At 40.0% G+C, this 26,759-nt stretch overlaps 1 protein-coding gene across 3 annotated transcripts in view; it reads right to left on the bottom strand.

Annotated features, from left to right (window-relative positions):
- epg5 (ectopic P-granules autophagy protein 5 homolog (C. elegans)) overlaps nucleotides 1-26,759 on the bottom strand; it is a 46,177-nt gene that overhangs the window by 2,888 nt on the left and 16,530 nt on the right. For 2 of the 3 annotated variants that reach the window (XM_088912158.1, XM_088912159.1), the window contains exons 11-44: nucleotides 24,907-25,068; nucleotides 23,724-23,881; nucleotides 22,829-22,983; nucleotides 21,959-22,099; nucleotides 21,215-21,379; nucleotides 20,480-20,602; nucleotides 19,070-19,332; nucleotides 18,510-18,650; nucleotides 18,044-18,188; nucleotides 17,424-17,621; nucleotides 17,220-17,330; nucleotides 16,952-17,074; nucleotides 16,458-16,624; nucleotides 15,932-16,159; nucleotides 14,978-15,101; nucleotides 13,728-13,875; nucleotides 13,108-13,279; nucleotides 12,393-12,555; nucleotides 11,551-11,693; nucleotides 10,481-10,637; nucleotides 9,963-10,157; nucleotides 9,362-9,575; nucleotides 7,851-7,993; nucleotides 7,427-7,634; nucleotides 6,906-6,981; nucleotides 6,720-6,823; nucleotides 5,995-6,170; nucleotides 5,144-5,329; nucleotides 4,286-4,495; nucleotides 4,043-4,187; nucleotides 3,221-3,463; nucleotides 2,644-2,896; nucleotides 1,720-1,935; nucleotides 523-637 (exon numbers count right to left, since the gene is read on the bottom strand). In XM_088912158.1, coding sequence (XP_088768284.1) covers nucleotides 523-637; nucleotides 1,720-1,935; nucleotides 2,644-2,896; nucleotides 3,221-3,463; nucleotides 4,043-4,187; nucleotides 4,286-4,495; nucleotides 5,144-5,329; nucleotides 5,995-6,170; nucleotides 6,720-6,823; nucleotides 6,906-6,981; nucleotides 7,427-7,634; nucleotides 7,851-7,993; nucleotides 9,362-9,575; nucleotides 9,963-10,157; nucleotides 10,481-10,637; nucleotides 11,551-11,693; nucleotides 12,393-12,555; nucleotides 13,108-13,279; nucleotides 13,728-13,875; nucleotides 14,978-15,101; nucleotides 15,932-16,159; nucleotides 16,458-16,624; nucleotides 16,952-17,074; nucleotides 17,220-17,330; nucleotides 17,424-17,621; nucleotides 18,044-18,188; nucleotides 18,510-18,650; nucleotides 19,070-19,332; nucleotides 20,480-20,602; nucleotides 21,215-21,379; nucleotides 21,959-22,099; nucleotides 22,829-22,983; nucleotides 23,724-23,881; nucleotides 24,907-25,068 — 5,671 coding nt within the window. The remainder of the gene's footprint in view (nucleotides 1-522; nucleotides 638-1,719; nucleotides 1,936-2,643; nucleotides 2,897-3,220; nucleotides 3,464-4,042; nucleotides 4,188-4,285; nucleotides 4,496-5,143; nucleotides 5,330-5,994; nucleotides 6,171-6,719; nucleotides 6,824-6,905; nucleotides 6,982-7,426; nucleotides 7,635-7,850; nucleotides 7,994-9,361; nucleotides 9,576-9,962; nucleotides 10,158-10,480; nucleotides 10,638-11,550; nucleotides 11,694-12,392; nucleotides 12,556-13,107; nucleotides 13,280-13,727; nucleotides 13,876-14,977; nucleotides 15,102-15,931; nucleotides 16,160-16,457; nucleotides 16,625-16,951; nucleotides 17,075-17,219; nucleotides 17,331-17,423; nucleotides 17,622-18,043; nucleotides 18,189-18,509; nucleotides 18,651-19,069; nucleotides 19,333-20,479; nucleotides 20,603-21,214; nucleotides 21,380-21,958; nucleotides 22,100-22,828; nucleotides 22,984-23,723; nucleotides 23,882-24,906; nucleotides 25,069-26,759) is intronic. The other variant, XM_088912160.1, reaches the window with a different exon arrangement.

Genomic DNA, 26,759 nt, shown 5'->3' with positions numbered 1-26,759 from the left:
AAATCTGACAAAACAGATTCTGACAAAAACATTTTAACATGCTACTATCAGAGTTGACACCAGTTTTATGTTGGATTCTCATTACATACTTAGAGGACATCATCAACAGAAAAATGTATTTATGTATTTATTTAAATTATTTTGAATTGGGAAAGCACTCTAATAATACATTGGTTTGTTGTTTATAGAGCCTACAGTGTTGGTAACTGTGTCTCATATTTATGTGTAAGGACTGTGTTACTGTACATGCCGTAATGATAAACGTTTCTGAAGAGTGTGCAAGATATACACTATGAAATGAAAGATGATGTAGATTTAAAATCCCCCAAAATATTATTATGTAATAGTATTTAAAATATATTTACTAATTAACTTAGTATGTTTTGAATTAAATCTCAAAGACATAGCAACTCAATCATATCTTGAAGGCTAAACAATTAAGGTGATAGTGTTGTACGCAAAAATCTTTTTTAACATGCAAGAATAAATGACTGGGTCCTAATGAACAATAAGCAGCCGTACTTGCTGTGCTTTAGGGGAGATTTGCAGGTCTGATCCTGGCTGGAGTCGGAGACGGTTTTCTGCAGGCACCTGGACTAACAGGAACGCTGACATACTGCGCACCACAACCCGGAACCTGAACAGAACATTGAATCACATCTCTTGCAACACTGAACTGCATGGAAAGACAACTGCATTTGATTCAGTGTGCACTGCTACAACAGGCTTTAGAACATGTAAGGAATACCACAAAAAATTATTTTCTCTACATTTTGGAATCGCCAATTGCTTTTACAGTATATTCCACCCAATCTGGGGTCGCCAGATGTACAGTAAATACACTTGACTCAAGTCAAGCAGCAGTTCTGAGCGAACCCACACGTGAGGACTACTGTACAAACTCATCCAATGGGCCTACTGTCTTAGCTGCTGACTGTGTGAAAACCTGAAAGCTCCACTGTGCCTTACAGTTAGCTCTGACTGGCAGACCAGCAACTTTCTTGATGACATCACTACAGGTTCACGGTGTCTGGTTGCTCTTCCATTTTCAGCCAACGAAATGCTGGCTGACTCAAGTCCATCAGGCTCCTCAGAGGCATGGCAAATTGTGCAACACCTCTTGGGGAATACCCGTCACAGCGAGCCAACAGTAAGGCCCAGACACAAGCTGGACATGTCTAGATAACAGGGCTCCAGTGTGCACCTCAAGCACTCATTTACAACTGGAAACAATTGGAAAGCCTTAAAGTGTACTGGTATAGGTTCATCTCTTATCAGAACTACTTATTATTCACTAAGATAAATATCAGGTATTTTTCTACATCTCTAAAAAGCATGGTTTATTAAAAGTTTTTTTGATGTAATGAAGATTTGCTTTTCTTAAATGTTTTCAATACATTAATATTAAACGCATTAAGTTTGTTTTAACTAACTTAAACAACTGATGGGTTGAATGATCTCCTCTCTTATGTGTTTTTATGTTCCTTTAAACATGCCACCCTGAAAGAACCATTTCTGTGTGTATAACTAAATGGTTTAGCTTTCTCTTAAGAGATTAATTTGTAATTACAAAAATGATAAGAGTGACCAGTAATTGCTTTGCTTGAAATGAAATTGCATGTCCATATTTGAAATTTATACATCATCAAAAATCTCTTTTCTCATGTAACAGAACAACTGGTCCAAGCAATCAAAGAAGGTGCCAAGTCCTCTCCTCACCTGCTGGAAAGAGGTGACTTCTTGCCCAGACCTATAGCCCCCAGGATCCCAGAGGCCAGCCTCTCTTCCCCCAGCTGGGCAAGCCGAGCCTGTAGGCTGAGCAGGGCCTGGATGAGGGGCTCCAGGTCACAGGCATCGCCCTGGTCCACCTGCACCTGTACCAGCTCCAGGCTCTTGTGCCACCACAGGAACAGCTTGCTCTCATCAGCTGGACTGCTGCTCAAGCCAGAGAGGAGAACTGTGGTGACTATTAAATGATCAGGGTGGGATAATTTACTTCTTCCACTGAGTAATCTTCATTTTACATACAGTTTAGAGTATTCTCTAACATTAGGGCTATTGTTACTGGTTGATTTGTGATGACAGTATTGTATATAAGAAATGCTAATCTACATGTCCATTTCACCAATCATAAAAGACATCCACCAATTCACCAGTTACTGTATAGCAACATATGCTGTCTAGAAATTCACATATCTCTCGACTTGTGTATAAATATTATATAACACACAGAACTCTGTTTTTAATATTTAAAAATTAAGTGATTCACAGGCCATAGTTTGCATCTGTAATGACTAAACAAGGGGAACTGAAACCATTAGTTCAACTTTATGGGCTGAAATAGTTATAATTTAGTCTGAAAAAGACTAAAATAATGGAGTGCAATCTCCAAACAGAAATGATCAACATAATTCATATTTTTTAAATCTGATCTATAAACATGAAAGGTATTTTGAACAGTGTACTTTCACTCTGTGCATCTGTTTTTGGAAATTTCACCAATCAACTAAATTTATAGAAAAAAATACCCCTCACATTTAAATAATCTTCATTTTAAAAATCCAGCTACAGTTTTAGGGCAACCTGTGCCTTTCAGCTGAGTTATAGTCTTCTGTCCTGCCCTTGAATTGTCAACACACTTACTCTAGTGTACTTATGGTTCTCTGAGCATCGCACCTGGGGAAGACTTCGCTCATCCAAGTCTTGAGCAGCATCAGAGTCTTCTTCTCATTAACCAGAGTCTGCTCAAGGTTGAGCCTCTGGAGGATGTAGACGTACAGTGTAAGGAAGCTGCCCAACGCCAGACTCTCCTGGAGAAAGTCCTCGACTGTCAGCTCGGGCACCTGGAGAGACAACAGGATAGGGCCCCACCCAGAGTACTGATCCACACAGGCTCCTGGCAACAAGCACACACAAGAAGAGAGGGGCAGAAAGAGAAAAGAATAAAGTGTCATGATGAAATGGCAGAGCAATCTCTCTTCCTTCTCACCACGGATTTAAAAGTGGTTTGGGATTTTGGATTTTGAACATTGCACATCTAATAGAACAGTTCAGATGGCACCTGTGCATGAAAGTTATTGAAAACATAACTGTTTAAACATACTGCATCAGAAACAGCAGCTTCACTCTAAGCAACAGAACTCTAAGCAGAGATACTGTATGTTGCTAAATCAGAAATGCCCCAGTCCTGGTGTCTCTCTGAGCCCAGTTCCCCCCTTACCGTCGGTGAAGTAGGCAAGGATGCAGGCCTCAGTGGTGCGAGCCATATGGCGGACAGAAGCTAGGCTGCAGCAAGCAGCGGTGAGAAGGGGCAGGACCAGGGGGGCCCGGGCCCTGCGCTCCACCCAGCTGTGCAGCATCCCTCCAAGGGCCTCAGCAGTGGACACACCTGCACTGTTCAGCACCTTCAGCACCTCTGCAAACAGGCTGCACGTAGCCATGTGTCGCTGGCGCAGGTCAGTCTCTGTGGGACAGAGATCACTTCAGTCAGTTCAGTCTTGGAGCCCATCACTCTATAACCAGATTGCTTTGATCGTGCTTTTCTAACAATCAAATGAATGTAATAGCCACTGTGTGTACCAAGGAGACATGTTTGAAAATAGATATATACAGGCAGACCTCAAACAAGAATCTGTAAAACAAAATAATGAGATACTTGTTAACTGCACTGTTATGGTTACTAGCTATGCAAAATATCAGTTGTTAGCAATATCTTCATTTAAAATATAAAAGTTATACCTGGTGTTTGCTACACCAGATACTGTATGACTAGTTTTCTATGCCTTTTTTGGCACTTAGGAGAAAACAGGAAAATAGAGAAGTCTTCCTTTTGTAGAGACACTGGTCTGTAGACCCAGAATCCCACCTATACCCTGCAATAAAACAACTGTATCATGCCAAACACCTCAAGGATAATTTCCAAAACTTTTAAATCCATCAGAGAGCTGTTTTGCAAGAGAAAAATAGTCATCCATGTTAACAAGTTATGTCTTATATAGATATTAATGAGAACCAGAAGCATTTTCCTAGTAGGATTTGTCACCTGGAGGGTTGAAGACCACAATGTCCTCCAGCAGACTCTCCATCTCCTTTTTCAGTTCTGAGAGGCTGATGTTCCCATTCTGGTCCAAGGTAGTCAGGAACTGAACAACCATGTGGATGAAGGCCTGACACTTCAGCGTCATGTCCTACCATGCAAGATACATGCAACATAGGAAAGAGTCTGAGTACAAGTTTTTCAGACTAGTGATGTGCTTACTCATGTGCTCACTAAGCTGGTACTCACATTGTGCAGTGTTCCTTCAAAGGTGGATTCAAACCCAGCAGTCATCTTCAGAAGTTTGACCACAAGTTCTGAGGAGGTGTCCCTCTTCAGGATGAGAGCTGAGGGGTAATGGGTGTTCACATAGCCCATCACATTGCGATAGGAGGAAGAGTCCACAAGGTGCCAAGGGAGAGAAGTGGACTGTCCAAGCAGACTCAGAAGTGGAGAGTCCTGTAGGGATAAAAAAAACAATGATGACATGAGAGGAATGCAAATCAAGACGAGAATTATATTAATACACAGCAATTCTACTGCACAAATTTTGTCCTCAGTGCTCCTGGTCAAGCATCAACCTTCTATATGTGAAAACCAACATCTAATGCAGCATGAAACAAACTCCTTAACTACACTGTTGAAAATTTTGCTCAAATACTAAAAACAACAGCTTGGTAGGAGTCACGCATTATTAATCGACTAGCAATTAGATGAGCAAAATGGATAAATGGTTTGCATTAAGCTTGTAGATAATAAACTATTTTATTAAAGTGCAACGGTAAAATGAGTCTCTGTCGTTATATCATTATCTTATTTGTCATTTATTTGATCAATCAAAAAGCACTGTACTCATGAGCATGGTATGATCTGGATACAAACCAGTTATACAAAAGCACACTCAAAAAGGTGAGCATTCAATTGTTGAATGGAATTGAGATAAACAGATAAAGAAACAGCAGAGAACATAATATATACCCGTACAGAACACGTAAACATCCGTAAGATTGAAGAACACTGACCAATAAATAATGCTTTCCCTTAGGGAATGATTTCACAACAGAGCTTCTGTAAAAAAAAGCAAAAAGCAGGAATGGTGGTACTCACAGGCTTGCTGAGAAGTTGGTCCTCCTTGGCCAGGAAGATCATCGTGTAGAGCAGACAGACAACCATGATCTGGGTGTCTGGGTTGGGCTGGGAAGTCAAGGCACTGCTCAGGACACTCACCCAGTTCACCTCACACAGCACACCTCCCAGGAACAGGAAACAGCTCTTTGGACTCCCTCTCTCTACCTGCAAACAGATCATCCCAATGGGCTTTAACAAACATGAATGGCAATATCTACTTTGAAAACTAAAGATACGATCAGTTCATATGGATTCAACATTACACAAAATCTTATTTTTAGAGTTACACCTGTTCTGAATTTATAAAAACATGTCATGGTCAAGAGAATGCATGTTATATGCATTTATTGCTGAAATTCAAACCAATTCAAATATGAACCTTTTTAAATCTCTTGCCTCGTTGTGTTTGCTCACAGTTTGCAAAGGTTGAAAAAAGCATTAAGCTTGAAACCTGCAACAAACAGTAACATGGTCTCTTGAAAGTTAAGACCTGTGGATAATTACCACAATATCTTTGACCTGACCTTCCAAAATCATACTTTATGAGATAAATTGCTGATGGCAAATTCTTATCGAAATGCTATAAGAGAAAGTACTGAATGAGTCACAGCAAAAAAAAATTAGCATGAAGGGTTTAAGTCGGGGAACTTCACAAGAAGAAATTTGCCTGAATCACATACTTAATCTTGAGAATTAACCCTGATGAGCCTGGTATGGGACAGCGGGTCACAATTTTTAATTATAATACCATGCCTTTGAAAATATTTGATTGATTTACAAGCCTGGGCTGTAGTAGTAAGGAAATCAGCTTCAGTAAATGGGTGTCTTACATTAAAAAACTGGTTCATGAGAGCTTGGTCTGGGTGCAGGTCCCTCCAAGGCAACCGGCTATATTCTGTGTGGTACGTGTACAGGATGTACTCTGGCATTTTGGGAGCGGTGCATGTATCACAGTAGTGCATCAGATGTATCCTGAGAGCATCTCTCTGGCCAGGCAGCAACATATCTGTGTGACAGTGGACACAATCAGACACTGACTCCCAGAGAGCATATAATTTAAACAGTGGTGCTAGAAAACAACAGAATAGCACAAATCTGTAGTAGTGTAGTAGTTCAAACAGGTAAATCAGCAGGTTAATTCAGCAGGAACATTTTGTTTTGTGAAGATCTCTATTATTACTACTACACCCTATAGCCAATATACGCTGGTGACTGAAGACAACGTAAGCCCCAGAAATACATTTCCAATCTTACTAAAATCTGATTACAAAACATTTGATTTTTATTTTGTCTTTAACTCCTGGTAACCTGCATTTTCTTAGATGTACGTGTTCAAATAATCATCACATAAAAACATCTTGGTCACAATGGGTAAGATAAAACATTTGTAAGAAATTATCTATGTGCAGTTTGTGTTAGCAGAAACCTAAATTTTCCTGTAGACAGTTATGGTAAAAAAAAAATGTGGCAATTATTTCTCGTCCACTGAAAATCAAAGAAACACTCTGAAATCTGTTGCGGTCTGAGCAGGGCAGACGGCAGAACACACGCATACCTTTGAACCTCTCATGCAGGCGTTGTGTGAAATGGGAATACATGGCCACCAGACTGGCAGCAGCAGGGGTGTCAGTTTCCAGCCATGGAAAGCAGCGAGGGTTACTGGGGCAGGAGAAAGATCAATGTGACAGCGAACAATCTGATACACAGGAAAAACAAACACTGCCTTGCTATCTGTAAATACCTCGGATCATCTGTGTCCAGCACCAGGATCCATGGCTTGAAAAGGCCAATGATTTTAGAGTGCAAAGTCAGCAGGGCTAAAAAGGCGAAACAATGCTCTGAATCAAGACACAACACTGCTTTAATAATACACTTTTACATTAACACAGCCAGTATGTTTAATTTTTAAGTGTCCCAATTAACAACTGTTCTATTTGAATGGAGTAGTTACTGTGAAAAAGACCACGTATCATTCCATTCTTTCCAATTTACTCTGAAGCATTTTAAAATGGAATTACACTGAAGTGGATTCAAAACAGAGCTGCCTCTTGCTTTTTACACAAAGGAAGGTGGGAGTGTAGAACAAGCTATCCAGCTGACACCTTGGCTTCTTTCAAGAAATGGTTGAATAAGATTCTTAGATCATTTACCACTTTATAAGCAGACAGGACAAACTGACGTTTTGAATTTTTCGCAGGTTTTAAAAACAGAACAAAATTCAAGAGAGTCCAGTCGCAAAGATTTTTTAAATGGGCTTTTTACCATTAAGTATCACGTTGCTGCCCACTGGCTCTTTGGCTAAACCAGCAAATTCCAAGGTAATGATATTGTTCGCCAGATATCTCCAAAATATCTTCACTTCCTCCAAGTAAGGACCCCACTTAGAAAACAGCCCAAAACTGCGGAAATCAGCTTTTGAGAGACGGAGTTTCAGGAAGAAACCTGACAGCCATTCTATGGTCTCCTGAACCTGAAAGGCACATACATTAATTCAGATCTGTTTAAATTTACTAATATAACACAATCATAGCAAACCACTTGAAAATATAGTTTATGTCTTACTGAGTTCAACAGGTAATTTATTAAGACTTTCTTTTAACTTAAAAGAAAAGTTAAAATAATTCAAAGTGACGAGAAGACAATCATGTAATTTTAGGGTAGTAAGGCGATCAAGTCAGAAACTCACTTGTTGAGGCGACAGGGAGATAGTGATGGCTCTAGAAGCAGAAGCGGGGTTTTTAATGGATTCCTTTTTGAGTGCAGAAGAACAACCCAGCACCCGCAGAGAAGACTTCCAGCATTCAGGACTAATGAGCTGGTCTGCTGAACCTGTGAGTGACACAGCATGCCCTGTTCTACAGTACGTACAGTACACAGGTACAGTATGTAGAGAGGCATCACTAATGTGCCATGAAGAGAAAAATGTGACTTTTTATGGTGTAACCTTTATTTAAAACTGGTTTATTTAAGGTATGGTCCACTTCTGCATACAGGGAGGAGGTTGAAACCCTGGCAGTATGGTGCCAGGAGAACAACCTCTCTCTGAACATCAGTAAGACTAAGGAGATGATTGTGGACTATAGGAAACATCAGGGTGGAGACCACACACCTATTCACATCAATGGGACTGCAGTGGAGAGGGGGTCAGCAGCTTTAAGTTCCTGGGAGTTAACATCGCAGAGGATTTAACCTGGACCCACCACACCAACACCGTGGTCAAGATCTCTTTCTCCACAGGCTAAAGAAGTTCGGCATGCCATCACATATCCAGGCCAACTTCTACAGGTGCACTATTGAGAGCATCCCGACTGGTTGCATCACTGCCTGGTATGGGAGCTGCTCCGCACAGGATCGCAAAGTATTGCAGAGGGTGGTGAAGTCAGCGCAGCTTATCACCAGCTGTGAGCTACCAAGCATCCAGGAGATCTACTCAGCTAGATGTCTGAAGAAGGCCAGGTTCATTCTCAAGGACCCCAGTCATCCCAGTCACAAACTGTTTTCCCTCCTACCGTCAGGTAAACGGTACCAAAGCATTCGGTCCAAGTCCAACAGACTACGGAACAGCTTCTACCTCCAGGCAATAAGACTGCTAAATAGCCAACCTGTAGCTCCTTAGCAAATCACCTGTAATGGCTACATGGACACACAATTCTCACTATATTCAGCATAACTGCACTACATGTATATATTACACACACCATGGACACATAACAGCTCTACTCACATTGAGTTTTATTCAATTTAAAAAATGTAACCTCAATTTTGTGATTTTTGTGTTTTTGTGAATTTTTGTGATTTTTGTGATTCTTGTAATTTTTGTGAGCTCGCAGAAAAAGACATTTCATTGCCAGCAACTACTGCTGCACGCCGTATTGTTGTGCATTTAATAAATAAACTTTGATTTGATTTGATTTGACTTCTGGTATTTTTACATGGCACTTCTGATTGACAGTTTTTATTTATTTTTCCAATAAGCAAAATCAAAGCTTCTAGATTTTGTTTCAGTGTATGTAATTATTAATAGAACTAATGGCATTTTGGGATAATAGCAACCTAACTCTTCCTATAGACAGCCATGATAAAAAAGCTGGCAATAATTTCTTGTCCACTATAAAAACAAAGCAATTCTATTCGAAAATCTGATAAGAGTTTTGCTTTCTTAACTTTTTAAGATACAATAGCACAGCCGTTACTTACTCTGCATAAGAAGCCGGAGGAAGTCACTGTAGTGATCAGGGAATTGGTAGCTCAGTAACTGGGTCCAGTGTTTACAGAACAGGTTAAAAGGCATGAGGATCTCTGGCTCAGGATCCAGGCCACAGGCCGTCAGGGCCATGTGTATCAGCTCCATCAGCCTGCTTCTCTCAGGGAAGAGCGGCTGACTGGAGGACAGCCAGTGCATTAGGTCAAACTGGGAGAAGGGAAATAACAGAAACAGCCCAGGTCAACAGAGAAATGCACATGTACTTCCATGTTTAATTCTACAGTCACAAAAGCGAATGGCTTTTTCACTAAGGTACCACCAACCACCAAGACAACAATTCACATATTCATATTAAAGAAAACCAAAGCAGTATAAGACCTGACAACAGCTATTCAAAGGGAATAATGTAAATTGACTAGAGAAAACTGTCCATGAAAGTTAAAAACATTCTGATCTAGAAAAATCTATTTTTACTTAACATAAAAAATAAACATCAGGGGTTCTGACATAAGAGCAAATGGATACCCAAACCACCATTTAGAGATGGAGGCTAGCCGGTTTCAGATTTAAAAGAACATAAGAAGAGGTGGGAACCTTTGTGAGTAGCATGAAGACGACGTCCCCGCTGTCGACATGCAGAGCTCCCACCACCTCTTCATAGAGGGAGACCAGCTCTGCGGGCGAGGCGTTGGGGGTGAAGTAGGGGGAGAGCAGGTTGCACAGCTGCCGGTTCTGAAGGATGGTCTTCAGCATTTTCTTGCACTCCTTTGGTGTGTCCCGGATAAAGACCTGACAAGAAGGGAAAGCAGAACACAGCATCAGTACCTTGTTTTCCATAAACGCTTGGATTGCTTATAGATCAAATGTGTGGGACAGTAACTTTATGATTAACATGTAGGTTTTTTATTGTTAAATTTACCATACTAACTAAAACGAAGTGGGATCACTGTGTGTGTGTGGTTGGTATACATAAAGAAAACCACTTTGGCTTAAAGCCCTTATGATGTCTGTATAAGGTGGATTTAAGAACTTATGAAACTGACCATTTTTAAATAATGTAATATGATACTATTTGTAGGACACAGGAAAAAAAAAAGGAAACAGGACGTTACCTGCCCCAGAATTTCAATGCAAGAGGAGAAGAACTGCCTGGTAGGAGGGTGGCGCTGGGTGTCTTCACACACAAACGACACCACTTTGTAAAAGACTGCAATCCCCACTTTCTGCACAATGGGAGTAGGATGCATCTTAAAGGTATTAACAAGGGCCCTAGTTAAAAAAAGATAACAACGAAAAGAACATATTAAGGTATTGCACTGTCCGATAGGGGAGACTTAGTATTTTATGCAGTGAAATAAACCTACCACAATATATTCCTGTTGTACCAAACTGGGATTGGAAGTTGAATTAAAAAAATCTTATCATAGAGACTTGCTTTTACCAATGAATAAAGCCAATTTCAGACCAAGCTTATACAGCATATTCATGATTAAAGAAGCCGAACACAAACAAGCACCAGGTGGCTCAGCTGAGACAGACGCTCGCCTGAGTGAGGACTGAGCTCCATGATCTATGATCCAGGAGTCGCAGGTTCAAGCCTTGTTCATGCCACCCGCTGACTGTGACTGTTTTCCTAAGTGACTGTGCACAACGGACTGGAGCTCCGCTGAGGGGAGGGTGGGATTAGTCAGCCAGGTGTCTCGGTGACACACTGGCCACTGCAGCCTCCAGGGTGTTGGTGGTGAACCTCCTGCATGAGTAACTTGAAGGTGAATGGGTTGGAGGAGTCTATTCTTCCTCATTCTCCTCTTCCTCACAGCCATGGGTTCATGACCATGAGCCGAGACGCAAAAAACATCAAACAGGCTATTCCAAAGCAGGTGAGAATACCAAAAAACAAAAGATGAATTTAAATTTGAAAAAGGAAAGACATTATTTCATCCATCACCAGTGTAACTTCAAAAGCCAATGTTTCATATAAGTTCCATTTCATTTGCTTGCAAGTTTGTCAGTCAGGCCAGACATGGTCATTGTAACACAAAAGCTACTCTGAAAAGTGGAAACAGGGGCTCTGAAACACCCAAGAAATAGCCCTACAGACTGTTGACTGTTGAAAGGACTGTTGACATTGCCCTGAACTGGCTTGTGCTGTCTATCATTTATCATTACTGCTTATACTCACGTGATGAAATTCTCCATGTGCACAGCAGCTTCAGCTACGCTCTGTGGAGGGGGTTTCATGGCATCTGTCTGGAGCTGCTTAAGGTCTCTCTTCAGAGACTGGATCTGGTTTTGGATAGGCTCGAGCTTGTGAATTCCTTCAAACTGCAACAAAAATAACAACCCATAAATGAATGGACACATACAAAAACAATAAAACATTACATTGTTACAAAAACAGTTAGAGAAGACATAGTTGGGTTGCTTTGACCCACAAACAACTTATCCAACACGTATATCTAAGCCTAATGTTTTGTAATAATACTGACATGTACTGCACATCCATCCATATTCTAATTACTTCATCCAACCCTGGATCACGCAGGAGCTACAGCCTATCAACAGGTGCAAGGCAGGATACACCTTAGATGGAAGGCTGGGCAGACACGCACACTCTCACACTAGGGCCAATTTTTCCAGAAGCCAAGTAACCTACTTGTAGGCCTGGACTGTGGGAGGAAACCAGAGCACCCGGAGGAACTCGCATGAACGTGGGGAGAACGTGCCATAAATCCATTCAGACATCACCCCAAGGTCCAGAATTGAAGGGCCCCAGTGCTGAGCAGCAGCAATGCTAATCACTGTGCCACCATAATGCTCTATACCATACTGTACATACTGCTATTAACTGAATTTAAAAAAGTATATTCTGACAGTACAGTGCAAGCTATCTTAAGTGCAGCAAACTTCATGTTATCTCACGTTTATCACATGAGTGCACAGAACACTCTTATGAAATCGGTTTTCCCTGGTAATTTCAGGTATGAGCAGCTGAGAAAGACACAGGTCAAAAGCCTTGCTGACCATGACGGTGATGTGCGCTGGGCCCTGACAGGGCCTCCCCCCGCTGCCCCGACACTCCAGCTGCATGGACAGCTGCTCCTCTCGGTTGATGTAGAGCTGGGGGAGAGTGTCCAGCAGATCGTTGTCCAGTGCCACCTGCTGCAGCTCCCGCAGAGTGGCCAGCCTGCCAACAGAGCGCACCACACCCTCAGAGCTAAATCAGCAACACCAGGCAGCTTTGAAAATCACATTCTTAGTGAATTACAATATATCCACCCATATTGAGAACAAGCATGTTTTTATATTTAAAATGTTTATTTTGATTTTTACTGCTACGGTACTTGTATAAGGGGTGGCGTCTCCTTTGGGTTTACTTTCTTAACCGGACGCTAAGCTCTTTCCCGGACGTCTTGCAGCATGATTTTCCATCATCTTATTTTTGCATAACATGCACAATGTCTTGTCAAGCAATCATTGTTGAAAAAAAACACTAAAATCTCTGACAAACAGAGTACCAAGAAAAGTTTTCAGTTTTCGTAACTATAGTATTTACACATCACTTAGAAATAAATAAAAATGAACACAGTGACCATTCTAAATTTCTCTCAGTGTACTTGCACTTTTAATCTTATTTTCACACTAATTAAAATCACCTCCACACAGGAATGCAAGAAAAATGTACATGTTTATCAGCCAGCAGACTAACCTATATTATTTCACAGCTTTTCTGACTTACTTGGCCTGGTGCTGCAGTTTGCTGAGATCCTCATGGATAAGCGTGGCTGCAGTTTCTTCATCAGACAAGCTTCCAGGTGAAATATCAGGGACTGGAGCTCTCATTCGTGACAAGGATGAGGGGGGTTGCGGAGCATCGTGTTTCTTTAGGTTATTCAGAATACGGTCTCTTGCTTCAGACAAAAATAACATTATACAATTCAATCCAAAATATTTTACTCATCCCCAAGGGGGGAATTACACAATTTAGCTGGATTATTACTATTCTTCCTGATCACCATTCCCTATAGTAAGTATTCTTAATGTAAATGTATTTGCCTTAAATAATACAGAACACTTAATAATAAGTAATAATGTGATTATATATCAAGTAATAATGGAGTTGCCCATTGCAGGGCAGACAGACACAAACACAGTCTATGGACTGTGAGAGGAAACCCATATATACAATATGTTATAAATCACACTTAAATCGATTAATAATCAATAATTTTTAAACCATACAAGATAAAAAAATCTCAAAATCATCAATGAGAAAGTGTATTTTTTGTGCTTGCATTGAGAAAAGCACAAGGAATCTGGAATCTGGAAAAAGAGTAAATCCCTTCGGAATTAACTTACCTGCCAGAGGGTTAATAAAATCAGTGAAGATGGATATGAAGTGGTTATGTTGAAACAATGGCTCAGTTCGAATTTTAACCCAGATACTCAGAACTTCCTTCAACTCATGCTGGACTCGTTCAATATCAACAAACTCTATCCACATGTCCTGAAAAAAATGGAATATTTGCAGCTAATTAAATACTATATATTGAATATATTATACAGTATATTGAATTTAATCTTGGTTGAGATGGAAATTAATTAAAGCCTGATGGGCTCTCTTTAAATTCTAACAACCTGTGAAATTTTATTTTGCTTTGTAAACTTCAACTATTGCGGCAAGTGGAAAAAAAAGTTTTCATGAGGTTCTTTCTGTATACCACTGAAAGGTCAAAAAAGAAGAAAAAAAATAGTTAAAGATTTAAATTTTGAATGAAATGCATTAAGTTAAAGTTTTGTCTGAATACTTAACAGGAGGACTGCTACTGTAGTGCAACTACAGCTTGAGGCTCAGGTTTCTACAATATAGACAATTAGTTCTTGAATTACATTGCTGATGCATTACATAGAGCATATATCAAGTGTGTTAAGGGTCCCAGCAAGGAATCTGAACTCACAAATTAAAACTATTACACACATGTATTCGGGCAAGTGTTTATATAGTGTTACTAAAAGTAATTTTTACAATAAATATTTGGTAATATTTTAATTTAATTGAAAATGTTACAGAAAGTTGTTAGTGGTAGATTGTGAACAGTGTGGAAATCGCATGGCTCATGTGGCCATGGATGCACCAGAACTCAGCAGCTATCTTTAACCCTCAGTGAACCTTTTAAATGCCATCTGACGTTACATCATAACAAATATTTTTTCCTCACTTAAAAATTACTTTAAGAATGCTTTATTTACAAATTTCATTCACTGAAGTCTACTTTTAAGAGTTTTGTTCACACAGTAGGTGAGTTATTTTAGATTTCGTGAGCGTGAGACGATGTGAGATGAACAACAGCTGGAAGAACAAGGGTCTGCCTTGTGTGTGACTCAGGAGATTCTCTTCATCCCAGCATGCAACTGGGCACAGACACCAGTTACCCTAGGCAGGAAACCAGAGCACCCACCGAAAAGCCATGCAAAACCTAGGAGAACATGCAAACTCCACACAAAAGGTATCCCAGAACTGCCCAAGAACTGTGAGGCAGTAGCGCTAACTAGCATTCTGCCCATCTCCAGTTAATATACTCCGGAAGTGTTTTAATGTATTTACCAACCTGCTGATTCTGCATGATTTTGGCCAGCCGGTGTGCATCATACTGCTTTGGCAATGAAGGAAAATAAATTTCTTTTTTCTGCAGATTTTCATCATCCAGCCAAACAGCAAAAACACTGAACAGCCTGCAGGTAATATTCAAATCCCATTAGAAGTCTAGACTTGATAGAATGTTCGAAGTTCAGACTTGAGAAGTCTAAAATTAAATTAAGATTAAAGTAATGAAAAATAATTAAAATATTTTACTCTCTCAACAGTAAAAGATATACTTAAGTATACAAATAATGTTCATTTAAGTAATTCAAGATTACAATGTTTTCCATCTCAATTCTTTGTATGTTTTCACACACTGAGGATGGTACAGATACACTGTAGATATGTAACAGACCTCAATAATATAAAAAACAGCTTATTTACTGTATAAGTATACATCCATCCATTTTCTAACCATTTAATCAAGAACGGGGTCGCAGGGGGAGTAGGAGCCTACCCTGGCAAGAACTGGGTGCAAGGTAACACACTGGAGGGGACCCCAGTCCATCACACGGCACACATAGACACAAACACACACACGCTCACAACAGGTGCAATTTTTCCAGTAGCCAACCAGTATGTCTTTGGACTGCCGGAGGAAACCAGAGTAAACCCACACAAACACGGGGAGAAAATGCAAAATCCACAGGAGGCAGCAATGCTAATCACTGCATAAGCATGCCGCCCATTCAGAAGTAACTTCCATAGTTATTATAATTATATAAGTTATTTCCCTTTGAACGTATTAAAAAAAAACTTGCTATAGAAATGCGTATATTATTTGGCAACAAAATCTGAAATCTAATAGAATCTCAAACAAAGTTACTTTATACATGCACAGAGAATCTAATAAGTCACATAGGAACAATAAACCTATCAGGTGGAGAATTAACCCTCCCACCAGTGGAAAGTGTGCAAGTACCTGACCAGTTCTGTGTGCAGTTCTGGGGAGGTCATGTACTCAGTAGTGGGGGTCACAGCACTGGCTTCAGCCTCGCTGGGCTCAGAGGTCCTGGGCACCTTCAGGGCTTTGCTGGCTGCGTGGTGGAAGTCAGCCACCTCCACCAGCCGCTGTCGCAGCTCCTTCAGCAGGCTGGCGTGTGCCGGACTGTGAAAGTAGCGCCGCCCGATGCAGCCCTTAGCCTCCAACCTGGAACCAACACACGTACTGAAGATGACATGCAGTGTCGCAGGTCTTTAAAGGCATACAACACCCGGGTAACACAAATTATTTTTGAAGCAAACTCTTGAATGGAAGAAAAGATACTGCTTCATTTTCACAGCATTGATTCAGGGTTAAGAAGAACTGAAATTATCATTTTTCATTAGATCAGGTTCCAAATGACAAATAGAATACCTAAGATGCATAATAAGAGAAGAAGAAGAAAAAGAAGGAAGAAATAAAACAAAGACATACAGAAATGAAGGTCCAGAGAGAAGACATTTACCCAAACTCCGGCCCAGGCTGGCGCAGATAGAGCAGGAAGAATTTCTGCCAGATGAGAGGAAGGAGAGGATGGTCTGCAGGGGTGGTGAGGGCCTGGTGTGCCCAGCGATACACCATCAGCCTCTGTATGGATGGCACTACATGCAGCTTGAGGCGCGCCTGTGCTTTCTGCAGATCCACACAGACAAGCAGTCAGGGATACACTGCGCACGGTTGGGGGTGGGTTGGTAGCAAAGCAGGTCAATTCGCTGCCCAGAAACCTTGCATGTTCCTTGGGAATTCTAATAAGAAGCTATAACGAACCTTTCTTTACTACCTCATATAAAACTTCTGTATAATGATGACTTGTTTCTTCCAAATTTAGAAAAAGCACGTTTCTTAATATACATTTATACATTTTAAATACATATGCTAACAAGTAGATCAGAGGTTGTGACTAGAGAAACACCGTGAAATACAATGTTTCTCGCAATACCTTTTTTTCCCGGAAATTACCTTGAGAGCCTGGTCTGGAGGGAGGGAGGGGCTGGTGAGCAGCTCCTGCTCCACACAGCGGCGTAGCTGAGAATCCTCCTCAAAAATAGATTCCATGTTCAGGACTACCCAAGCAAACCAGACCTGAGAACACAGAGGGGAGGATGGCAGACTCTCACAAGCACCCATTCGGATCAATATCAATAACAGTGAGAAACAGAGCTCATCTTCTAAAGATGCATGAAGACAAGTCATGATTCTAATCGTTCATAAGGAGACACGGCCTTACCTCTCCAGGCAAAGCGTTCCCCTCGATGAAGGACGGTGTAATATTTCCAGCAACAATCCAACCAACAAAGGATGACAGCAGCCCCCGGTCCCCATGGTAACCCAGTGCATTCTACAAGAAGAAAAGTAAGTGTTCCATTCCAAATACACATACCTGACAAACCAGGAAGGAAAAAAGCATAGCTTTCCAGCTTCTCCCAGTTACCTTGTGCTGTTGATAGAGCAGCTTCTGCAGGCACTCTTCCTGCTGGTGTAAAAAAGCAGCTCGACACAAGTGGTCCAGAAGATACAGGATAGTCCTGTCCCTGTGCCAGAGACTCTGTGCCGTCAGAACTTGCACCCAGAACTCCAGCACAGCGGCTGCACCCACCCGGCCAGAACAGGAGCTCTCCGACACATGTGTCTGGACAAAGTAGAATAAATCCATTACTGAGAAAACTCAGTGCTAAGCTTCATGAGGAAAACAAAATAAGTCAGTAAAACTTGCTCTTCTGAGTGTTTGCATTAGATATAGTGGAACTGATGTATATTTAATCCTAGAACACAGAGGTAACCGATGCATAAAATTAAGGCTCGTAATGTTTGCAGATTAGAGCCATTCAACACATTATACAGAGTACAGAATATACAGAATGTTATGTTATTTAACCTATAGATGTTATTTAGAAAAACAGTTATAGCACTGCTTTGTTAAAGACATGTACAGTATTGAGCATCTATGGTCATAATTTGTGTTATACTGTATTAATACACTGATAAAAAAAGGTTATCAGGATCCATGGAACTGAGATGTAAAAATATGAGATATCTTGTTCTACGCCATACCTGGATGACGCTGTTCAGGAGCTTGACGTTTTCACCGTAGGATACCCCCGTCAGGTGTTGAGCGACTTTGTGTGTGACTTGCTGTGTCACACCCTGTGGAGTCCCACTGTCTAACTGCAGAAACAGCTGAATGCAGCTCAGAAATCTATTCAGCACACAAGAGGAAAAAAAAAACAAGAGACTTATATTCTTTCACAGGAATAAACTTACCTCTGTTAATTTGTCCTTGTACTTTAATGGGCAGACTGAAAATTTTAAAAGCTAGTAAAACAGGTTAACAATGTAAGTATTTTCATTGTACTTAATTGATAATTGAATTATTTTTTTCATTTTGACTCGGTAGTGTCCTTTTCAATTCTGTCATTTTATGAAAGTGGCTCTCAGACTGAAAAATATCTGAACACTTTGTTGTCTATATTGAAACAAGTTAACACGGGAAGAAGAGTATTAAAAAGTGCTCCTTAACTGTTCATTCTTGAGCAGATAATACTGACAAGGGTAGACTAAAGGCAGAAGGTTTTCAAGGACATGAACCACAGCTCGCAGGTAGCGTGACTGGACCAGGATCTTCAGCAAACTCACTCCCTCACTGCAAAACTGCTCAAGCCTGCAAAGCCAGAAAGATTTATAACCTACAACGTTTGAAATGTCTTCAATGCATTTAATAACAGATACTGTACAGAGGGAGCACATACTAAGTAAGACAAAGAGAAAAAAATAAAGGACTCAGAATTTTTTTTAATACATAATTGCAGATACTTTACTCTTTAAAAACATTTTTCTTTCATGCTCCATAATTTTCAATTTAGAAAAATCTAGAATGGTTTTGTGAGCAGATCACACAAAAACAGTATAACAAACCTATACAAAAAAACTATTAAAAGAAGGAGAAATATTAATTGACAAGAGGCTATGTATTAACACAATACATTTTTAACGGAGTAGATGAAACCCACATGATCCCAATAGGAGTAAACTCATCCAGTAGTCATTTGTGTCATGGCTTGAAATGGCATCCATTATTACCTGTGCCCGAGAGTGGTCATCGCTACAGCAAGGAAGCATCCAATTGGTATTCCAGCTTTCACTGCTTTGAAGACAGGGTGCATGGTGGGAGTCTCTGTGACTTCTGGGATGTCCAAGCTAGTAGAGGGCAGGGGGGACCAGGCATCCTGGGGCCTGCGGTCATTGGCATGCAGTTTCAGTCGTAATACAAGATCCCATGCCCACTGATTAAAGGAGGCTTCTGGGGTATGACCCATGCGGACCACATTGGCTAGATAGGAAACCTACAGGCACAAATAGAGTAGAGTGTTGGGATTAGAACCCACTGGTTCATTTGTTGAATAGAACGTAAAGCTTGAAAAATATTAAACAAGCACAAGCTCTTCAGTAAGTTTTTGTTTGCAGGGTGCTACATCAATTCCTAGCTCATGCACCTTGAAATCACAATAGGAATCTACTATATTGTCCACATACTGTACAGTGGAAAACTTCCTTTGGTCTCATTGAGACAACAATAAAACAGTGTATATACAAAATATGAACTGTATACCAATATGTTGTATTCAACGATTATGTCACAGAAAACTATTTTAAGAACAAACTATTATGTGTGAAATTATACTGTTTATCTAATTTTACTACTTATGTTTTTGCAAAAAAATTCTAATTTTAATTTGCATAACTGCTTGTGGGACAACTATTCCATAAATTTTCACCCTAAGCTTTCAAGTTTCAAGGGAGGATTGCATTTAAATGCAGTTTAATTGTTGGGATAATGTATTCCAGCTGGCTGAAAAACATTGCATTATTATCTTTCCTCTTGGCCTTGTGTCCTTAATATTAATTAAAAATTAATATAAACTACACTTTTATTTTATTAAAAAAGTAAACCTATATCTAGACCTCAGCGTTGCACAAATGCCAGCTGACCTTCCATGTGGTGTTAAAAGGGAACCCTAATGTTATCTTTTGTATTATATCCTGACAAAACCACTTATTTGTCAGAAGTAAAGCAATGACAAGGTGCCAGACTCATAATTTGATGAAGAGTTTTAACACCTCTTCTTAGTACCGGTCCGTTGTGCCAGATTTCCTATGCATTTTATTCTTTCATTCATATTCGAAAAGCACTTAAATTTTACGTGGGATGAAAAAAGCAATCAGCTCTCTGGAAACAACTGACATGCAGAATGGTAATTGCAGAAAAAAATTCTCCATCGGAAGAAATGTCAGAAAACTGCCACTTAAGACATTAAAAACTCTTTTGAAAGAAACGTAGTTAATATGAGCAATTTCTTCTTTGTGTTTATCAGTCTTTAAATCCCATATCACAAAGACATCAACACAACGTTTCTAGGACAAATGCATGAATACACACCGACTATATTTACTAAAACAGTACAGAAGTAATTAAAGACTAAATCAGCCAACCTGCTTGATGCTCTCAGAGATGATCCCGCTGTAGGGCTTGTCAGTGAGATATTTCTGATAAGCTTCCACAACCAGCAAAGCTACTTCAGAGTGTAAAGAAGGATCAAGCACAAGGCGGTCACTCTGTAAGATAAGGAGAGTGTTGCATGTAACTCAATCAGAGGAAAGACCTTTACTTTCTTTGTTGCATGCACACTGCACCTACACAACTTCAAGTCCTGCACTACAAAGTATCATTTTATTTTTCTTTCCTACAGTACCACACACCAAGCTAAGAAATACTGCTTGTCAGACAGACAGCACTCACCCTAACAAATTAATACGTTGGAGAGAAAGTTAATGCCATGTTTTAAAAATTTCAGAATTTGATTGTAAAATGCTGGTGGAAAGTAACAACTCAATACTGGATTGCATTTCATTCATATTTTTCACTAACAGGAGAAAAAAACATTGAGACCAAAAAGAAAACACACTTGCTAAATTGAACATGCTGCAAATGCACGCATGGTACACATATTGAAATTGCACCATAAATATACATACATTCTAGTTCTGAATCATTACCAAGGAATAATTTACTACATGCTAATTAAGGACAAAGGATGTGTAAGACCAGAAACAGAAACCCTGTTAAAGATAACAGTTGTGTGCAAATCCTGCTCTGTTAAATTTCGATCAGCCACACTGCCATGCTAACAAGTGCAACTTTGGAAACAGTCACAGGCCTAACCATACCTGTTCATGGAAGCCCCAGTTCAGCCCTTCCAGAATGATGCAGGCCAGTTTGTTCTCCACAGCGGGTAGACTGTATCCCAGCAGCCACTCCCGGATCACACCTATTTCTGCAGCCACAGGCTTCCACAGGTGCAAAGGCAGCTCCTTGAACAAATACAGGGACACCTGACAGCAAAAATAAGCCAGGTTATTAAAACCATCCAGCACAGGTTATTTATAGCCATAGGTGCTAGAAAAAGCTTTCTGTGATTCCAGTCGAACACTGAGGTGATGCTTCCATTTTTAGGGTACATTCAATTAAATGTCTATATGCCTGTGGACTCTTTCAGAGTCTAAATTCAAAGCACACTTTTTTAAATTTTGAATTTAAAGTTAACCTGATGTCTAACCAGTAGCCTAATGACCAAACTGTATTGTACAACACCGCAGGATTACAATTTACAGGAATCAAAGTAAAAAAGAAATAGGGGAAAAAAACTTTGTTTACATGGTATTTATCAGTCATGAGGAGAACTAAAGAAAAGCCATATTTGTAGTAAATACCACTTCTACAAAATGTATTTCCTTTAGTTTAGAGACAAAGTCAGAAAGATGGAATAAAGGGTTTAACACGAATTTGCAGTCCCTCAACCAAAGCTGCACTCTGTCAATTCCTCTTATAGTGATCTCGTCACCTTGTTTTTAACCAATTCTTAACCGATGCTAAGCTGTTACTGAATACTCCAGAGCATAAGGTTGACCCACCATTCCCACTTTGTCAATGGTTTCCCGGAGCCGCTCCAGTAGCACAGAGATGATGCTTGGATGAGCCATTGCTATGGCAGCAAGCAATTCCCGGCCCACCTTGGAGAAAGTTTCTCTTGTAGCCACACTAACGTAGGACACCTGACAACAAGAGATAAACACTGGGCCTTGGACTACACAGAAACATCTGAATCTAAAGCTAAACTAAGTTAATCCTAAACCAGTATTGTAAATGATACAAAAATGTGTTTAAATCATTTTCCAAGTAATTTTCTACATTCTAAAACTACAAACAGTTCTGGTTGTAAATTGCTTCCTCTCAGGCACGTAATAAAGGAAACCATCACCAACATAACCTGTATCTGAATACACCACAGCTGAAGACTGGAAGTGATGACATTTAAATTCTATATAATTAAAAACAATGTGCACCCCAAAGAGAAGCAGCTGTGCACTGACACAGAAACTGCAAATGCAGTCAAAGATCGATGCTACATCAGTACAAATTTCTCTTTTTCGCAAAAGCAGTAATTAAGATAAAGAAGCACCTGTGGCTTAAAGTTATCTCAATACAAAGCTAGAGACCCATCTGTGTGCTCAGACATTATAAACTTTGAGTAATATTATGCATTAGCTTTGATTTATTACTCTTTCTAGGCAATCCAGTTAAGATGAACACTGGATTTCTTATCTGTAATGCCTATCCTGATATCTAATCTAAGCCAGCACTTCAGTTGTGTAATATCAGTCTAATTCATACATACATGAGTATTAATGTACGTGTATTAAAACGTTACATACAGATTTTATGAATCATTAACACATGGACGACACACAGGAAAATAACCAGCCTCTGAACTTTCTCCATACCTCATATATTTGCAGCACTATTGTTCGGACAAACTCAGGGTCTGCATCAGTGCGTTTGGGCTGGGCCATGTGCGCAAATGTAGTGAGTAAGCAGATCCCATCAGAGCTGTTTATCTCTGACAGCCAGCTTTCAAACTTCTCCTGCCGTTCTGGGTCTGCAAAAAGAAAAATATTACCACCTTTAAGAATGAGAGCCCTGCCAACCTCAGACACAACAGCATACTTTCTTCACTGCCGATCAAACTACTGCAAAAACACAGACTTTTCAAAGAAGAGGCAGAGCACAGAGAACAATAGAAACCACAGGGACTTAATACGGAATTGATCAGAATGCTGTTATTTAGTTTCTACTATACAGCAAATACCTGGTTTGCAGACTTTTCCCTATATATAGGTTTAGAATTGGTATTGAAATACAATACCTTTGTATTAAAAAACTAACCTATTTTTGCACTTTGTCCCACACATTAACATGCAGTTGCTTATTAGCTAAATTTTTCTGTGTAATGTCTTACGTCATTCGGTCTATAGGTTGTTAGCAGGCAATATGAAAGTAGGAAAATAAGAAACAGAGAACGAATCCTATTTATATTCAAAGTCACTTTTTGCTTCAATTTTGAAAATAAAACAGGCACTCACTGGATCAATGATGCCACAATGAATAGCCCAAACATTGGTAATTCCAGAAGTAATTTCAGTTGTAATTTACTCACCACCTACTCCTTAATGTCATGACCATTACCAATAAAGAGAAGTCACTTTTAAGCATTATTTGCATACCAATTATTTTCCAAATGATCTAAAAGGCAATCAGAGTCAAGTGCGACACACCAGTACAGCCTCAACACCCTGAGAGTGAACTTAAAAAAACAAAACAAAACAATAAAATATTCACCTTTCAGTCTCTGAATACAGGCTTCGACACTAAGACTGGAACTTCGCCAGTCTGTGCCTTCTGTTTCTGTACACTGCATGATGTAGAAGATTTTCCAGAGCATGGTATTTGAAAGCGTTCCATAGGGCATCTCTGACATGAACAGCCATATCCCCAGCCTGTCACAAAAGAGTTAGAGAATTAACTCTAAACCATGAACCAGATGTGCCTTTCCCTCATTTTCAAGAATGACTAAGAGGAGACATTTATATCAACCAGAAAATTGTGACTGATTGCTATTTTATATGTGCAGGAAACTTTTCAAGTTCTCAAGAAATACAAAGTGGAAAAGACAGCAAACTGGCAACAGCTTACAAGTGCATAGAAAAAAAGAAGACAAATACAGCAACACAGTATATTTCCTTCATGTTGTTAAGCTTCACAGTGTGTCATTTAAAACAGTATAAAGATGAACAGTCATTGAGATCATGGAATGTTTGTTTTTAAGACTAAGATTTTTTTGTGGATCTTAAAATAAAAAAGTGTTTTAGGAGTTTAGGAAAAAACATTTCTCTAGGATGCCTTTAAGGTGGGTTTGTTGGAAAAGTGTGTCTTGTGAAGTAGCATACAAAGGCAACATATGACTCCATGGCATTTCCTATTATTTATATTTATGAAGTCTTTCCTGCTGTATACCATTGTGACAAGCCCGGAATAGAAAGGACAGTTTTAGCTGACCTGCTACTAGACGTCATTATTGGCCATACACAGGTTCACATGTTGTCCACTGATTATTTACTTAATGAAGGGCTGAGAACTGCATCTTCACATGGGCTTAATTTAGGTTAGTTTGGTATATAAAGGGTATATATAGGCAAGTCTGTCTTAGTGATGAACATGACATTTGGCTTAATAAAGTCTCTGTTTCACAATGGTTTGCTGTCCTTTGTGAATTAGTGACTGTGTCTGCTCCATTTCCTAACTTCTACTGCACTTTTAACTGTTTCTCATATATACTTACTTTGTAACTGGCTATCCTTAGTTTTGTTTTGTAAACCTACTGTAAAGCGCTTTGAGATACTACATTGAAATAATGTTTACAATAATAATATATTTCCATGTATTCAGCACCTGTTTGGAGACAGACCTGACACAGACAGATTAAAAGGAACAATACTGAGTCAGCCCTTGATTCCCTACCCACCTTTTAGCCTTGAGCACATGCAGCATAGCTCTCAGGAAGAGCTCGTCAAACTCCACCTGCAGTTTTTCCATGGAAAAAGACTGTTCCTGCATTGTGGTCCTGCCAACCCCACTCACACTGACATACTGAGCCCAGTGGTCACTCACATAGGACAGCGTCATCCTGTCGGAAAGAGGGGTCAATCAATTTATATCAGGATCTTTATAATTTAAATCGGCCCAGACAATTTTTCATGTACAGCTATCAACAAGGATTATGAATGATCACAAGGCAAATGTACATTTTCCAAACATATTGCAGAACGCATCCTCTTCTGCTTTAAAAAGTTGCATTCTAGTACGGATGGAAATCTGCTAGTTTAAACCTGCTAAAAAGACATTCTTGAAGATTCTGAAAAAAAAATTCCAGCGGAAAGCACAGACTGCCAACAAACATTTGCACATTCATATCGCCCTATTATTGCTTCTGGCTCTTGAAATGGAAGAATTAAAGCAAAAATAGAAAATAGTTTCAACATGAAGTATTATCATCAAAATGGGGGTCAAGAAGAGCTACTTCCTCGTAGTGACCTCCGGGCAACGTCTTTGACGGCAAAAAGCTCTTTAAATCGAACATACCATGCAATGCTTACCAGTAATGAATTGTACTCCGCAAGAAGAAAATAACCTAAGGGTTTTTCAAGAACCTACAGGTCCATGTATCCTGCAAATCAATGTGGAAGGCCTAACTAGAGCCAAATGCGTGGTCATCAACCACCTGGCTCAAGAGCATAACGCTCAAGTGATCCTTCTTCAAGAGACTCACACCAAAGAAGACAGCAATATCAAGATATATGGCTACCACCTCATAGGTGCCATCCATCATGCACACCATGGAGTGGCTACCCTAGTAAAACTTGACAAAAATGCAAAGCATGTAGCCCAATCACTGGACGAAGATACTACACAGTGGATTACTATTGAAATAGAAGACTTTACTATTGTCAACATCTACAAACCACCTAGCACCCAGTTCTCCAGTCTTCCAAGCTCCTCTGCATCACCTTCAAGCTTATGGAAAGGCTAATATACAACAGAATAGGCTCTATCGTAGACCCACAGCTCCCAAATGAACAAGCAGGTTTCAGGACAAATAGATCAACAACCGACCAGGTCTGCTGTATTGTTGATGATATCGAACGATGCTTCCAAGAAAAAAAGAAAGCGGGTGCTGTTCTTGTGGACTTAACAGCAGCTTATGACACAGTCTGGCATAAAGGACTCATACTCAAACTGCTTCGTACCATCCCAAACAAGAAAATGGTCCTCTTTATCCAAGAACTAATCTCTAACAGATCATTTACCTTAACACTGGGCAACAACACCTCCAGGAAATTTTACCTTAAGAATGGCGTCCCGAAAGGCTCGGTGCTGGCGCCAATGCTGTTTAACATCTACACAGCTGACCTGCCATGTACAACTGCCAAAAAGTACATATACGCAGACGACATTGCTATTATACATTGCTCCACAGACATCAAAGAAATAGAAACTACACTATCGAATGTCCTGAACAAGCTGAACTGCTACTTCAAAGACTGGAGGTTAAAACTTAGCATCACCAAGACAGTGAGCAGCATTTTCCACCTCGCCAATCGCCTTGCTAACATAACAATCAACGTCAAGTGTGAAGACAAAACTATTCCATTTGAGAAAAGCCCGAAATATCTAGGAGTTGTCCTTGACCGCTCACTGACCTTCAAACAACATCTCGAACAAACAGCAGCAAAAATCCAAGCAAGGAACAACCTCCTGCGAAGACTAGCTGGCACTAGCTGGGGTGCAAATTTCACCGTCTTACGCACCTCTGTGCTT

The sequence above is a fragment of the Atractosteus spatula genome, chromosome 3 (genome assembly GCF_055471065.1).
Source record: "Atractosteus spatula isolate fAtrSpa1 chromosome 3, fAtrSpa1.hap1, whole genome shotgun sequence".
Taxonomy (NCBI): Eukaryota; Metazoa; Chordata; class Actinopteri; order Semionotiformes; family Lepisosteidae; genus Atractosteus; species Atractosteus spatula.
The sequence above is the reverse complement of the archived record's forward strand: the minus strand, read 5'-3'. Positions and strand labels throughout refer to the sequence as shown.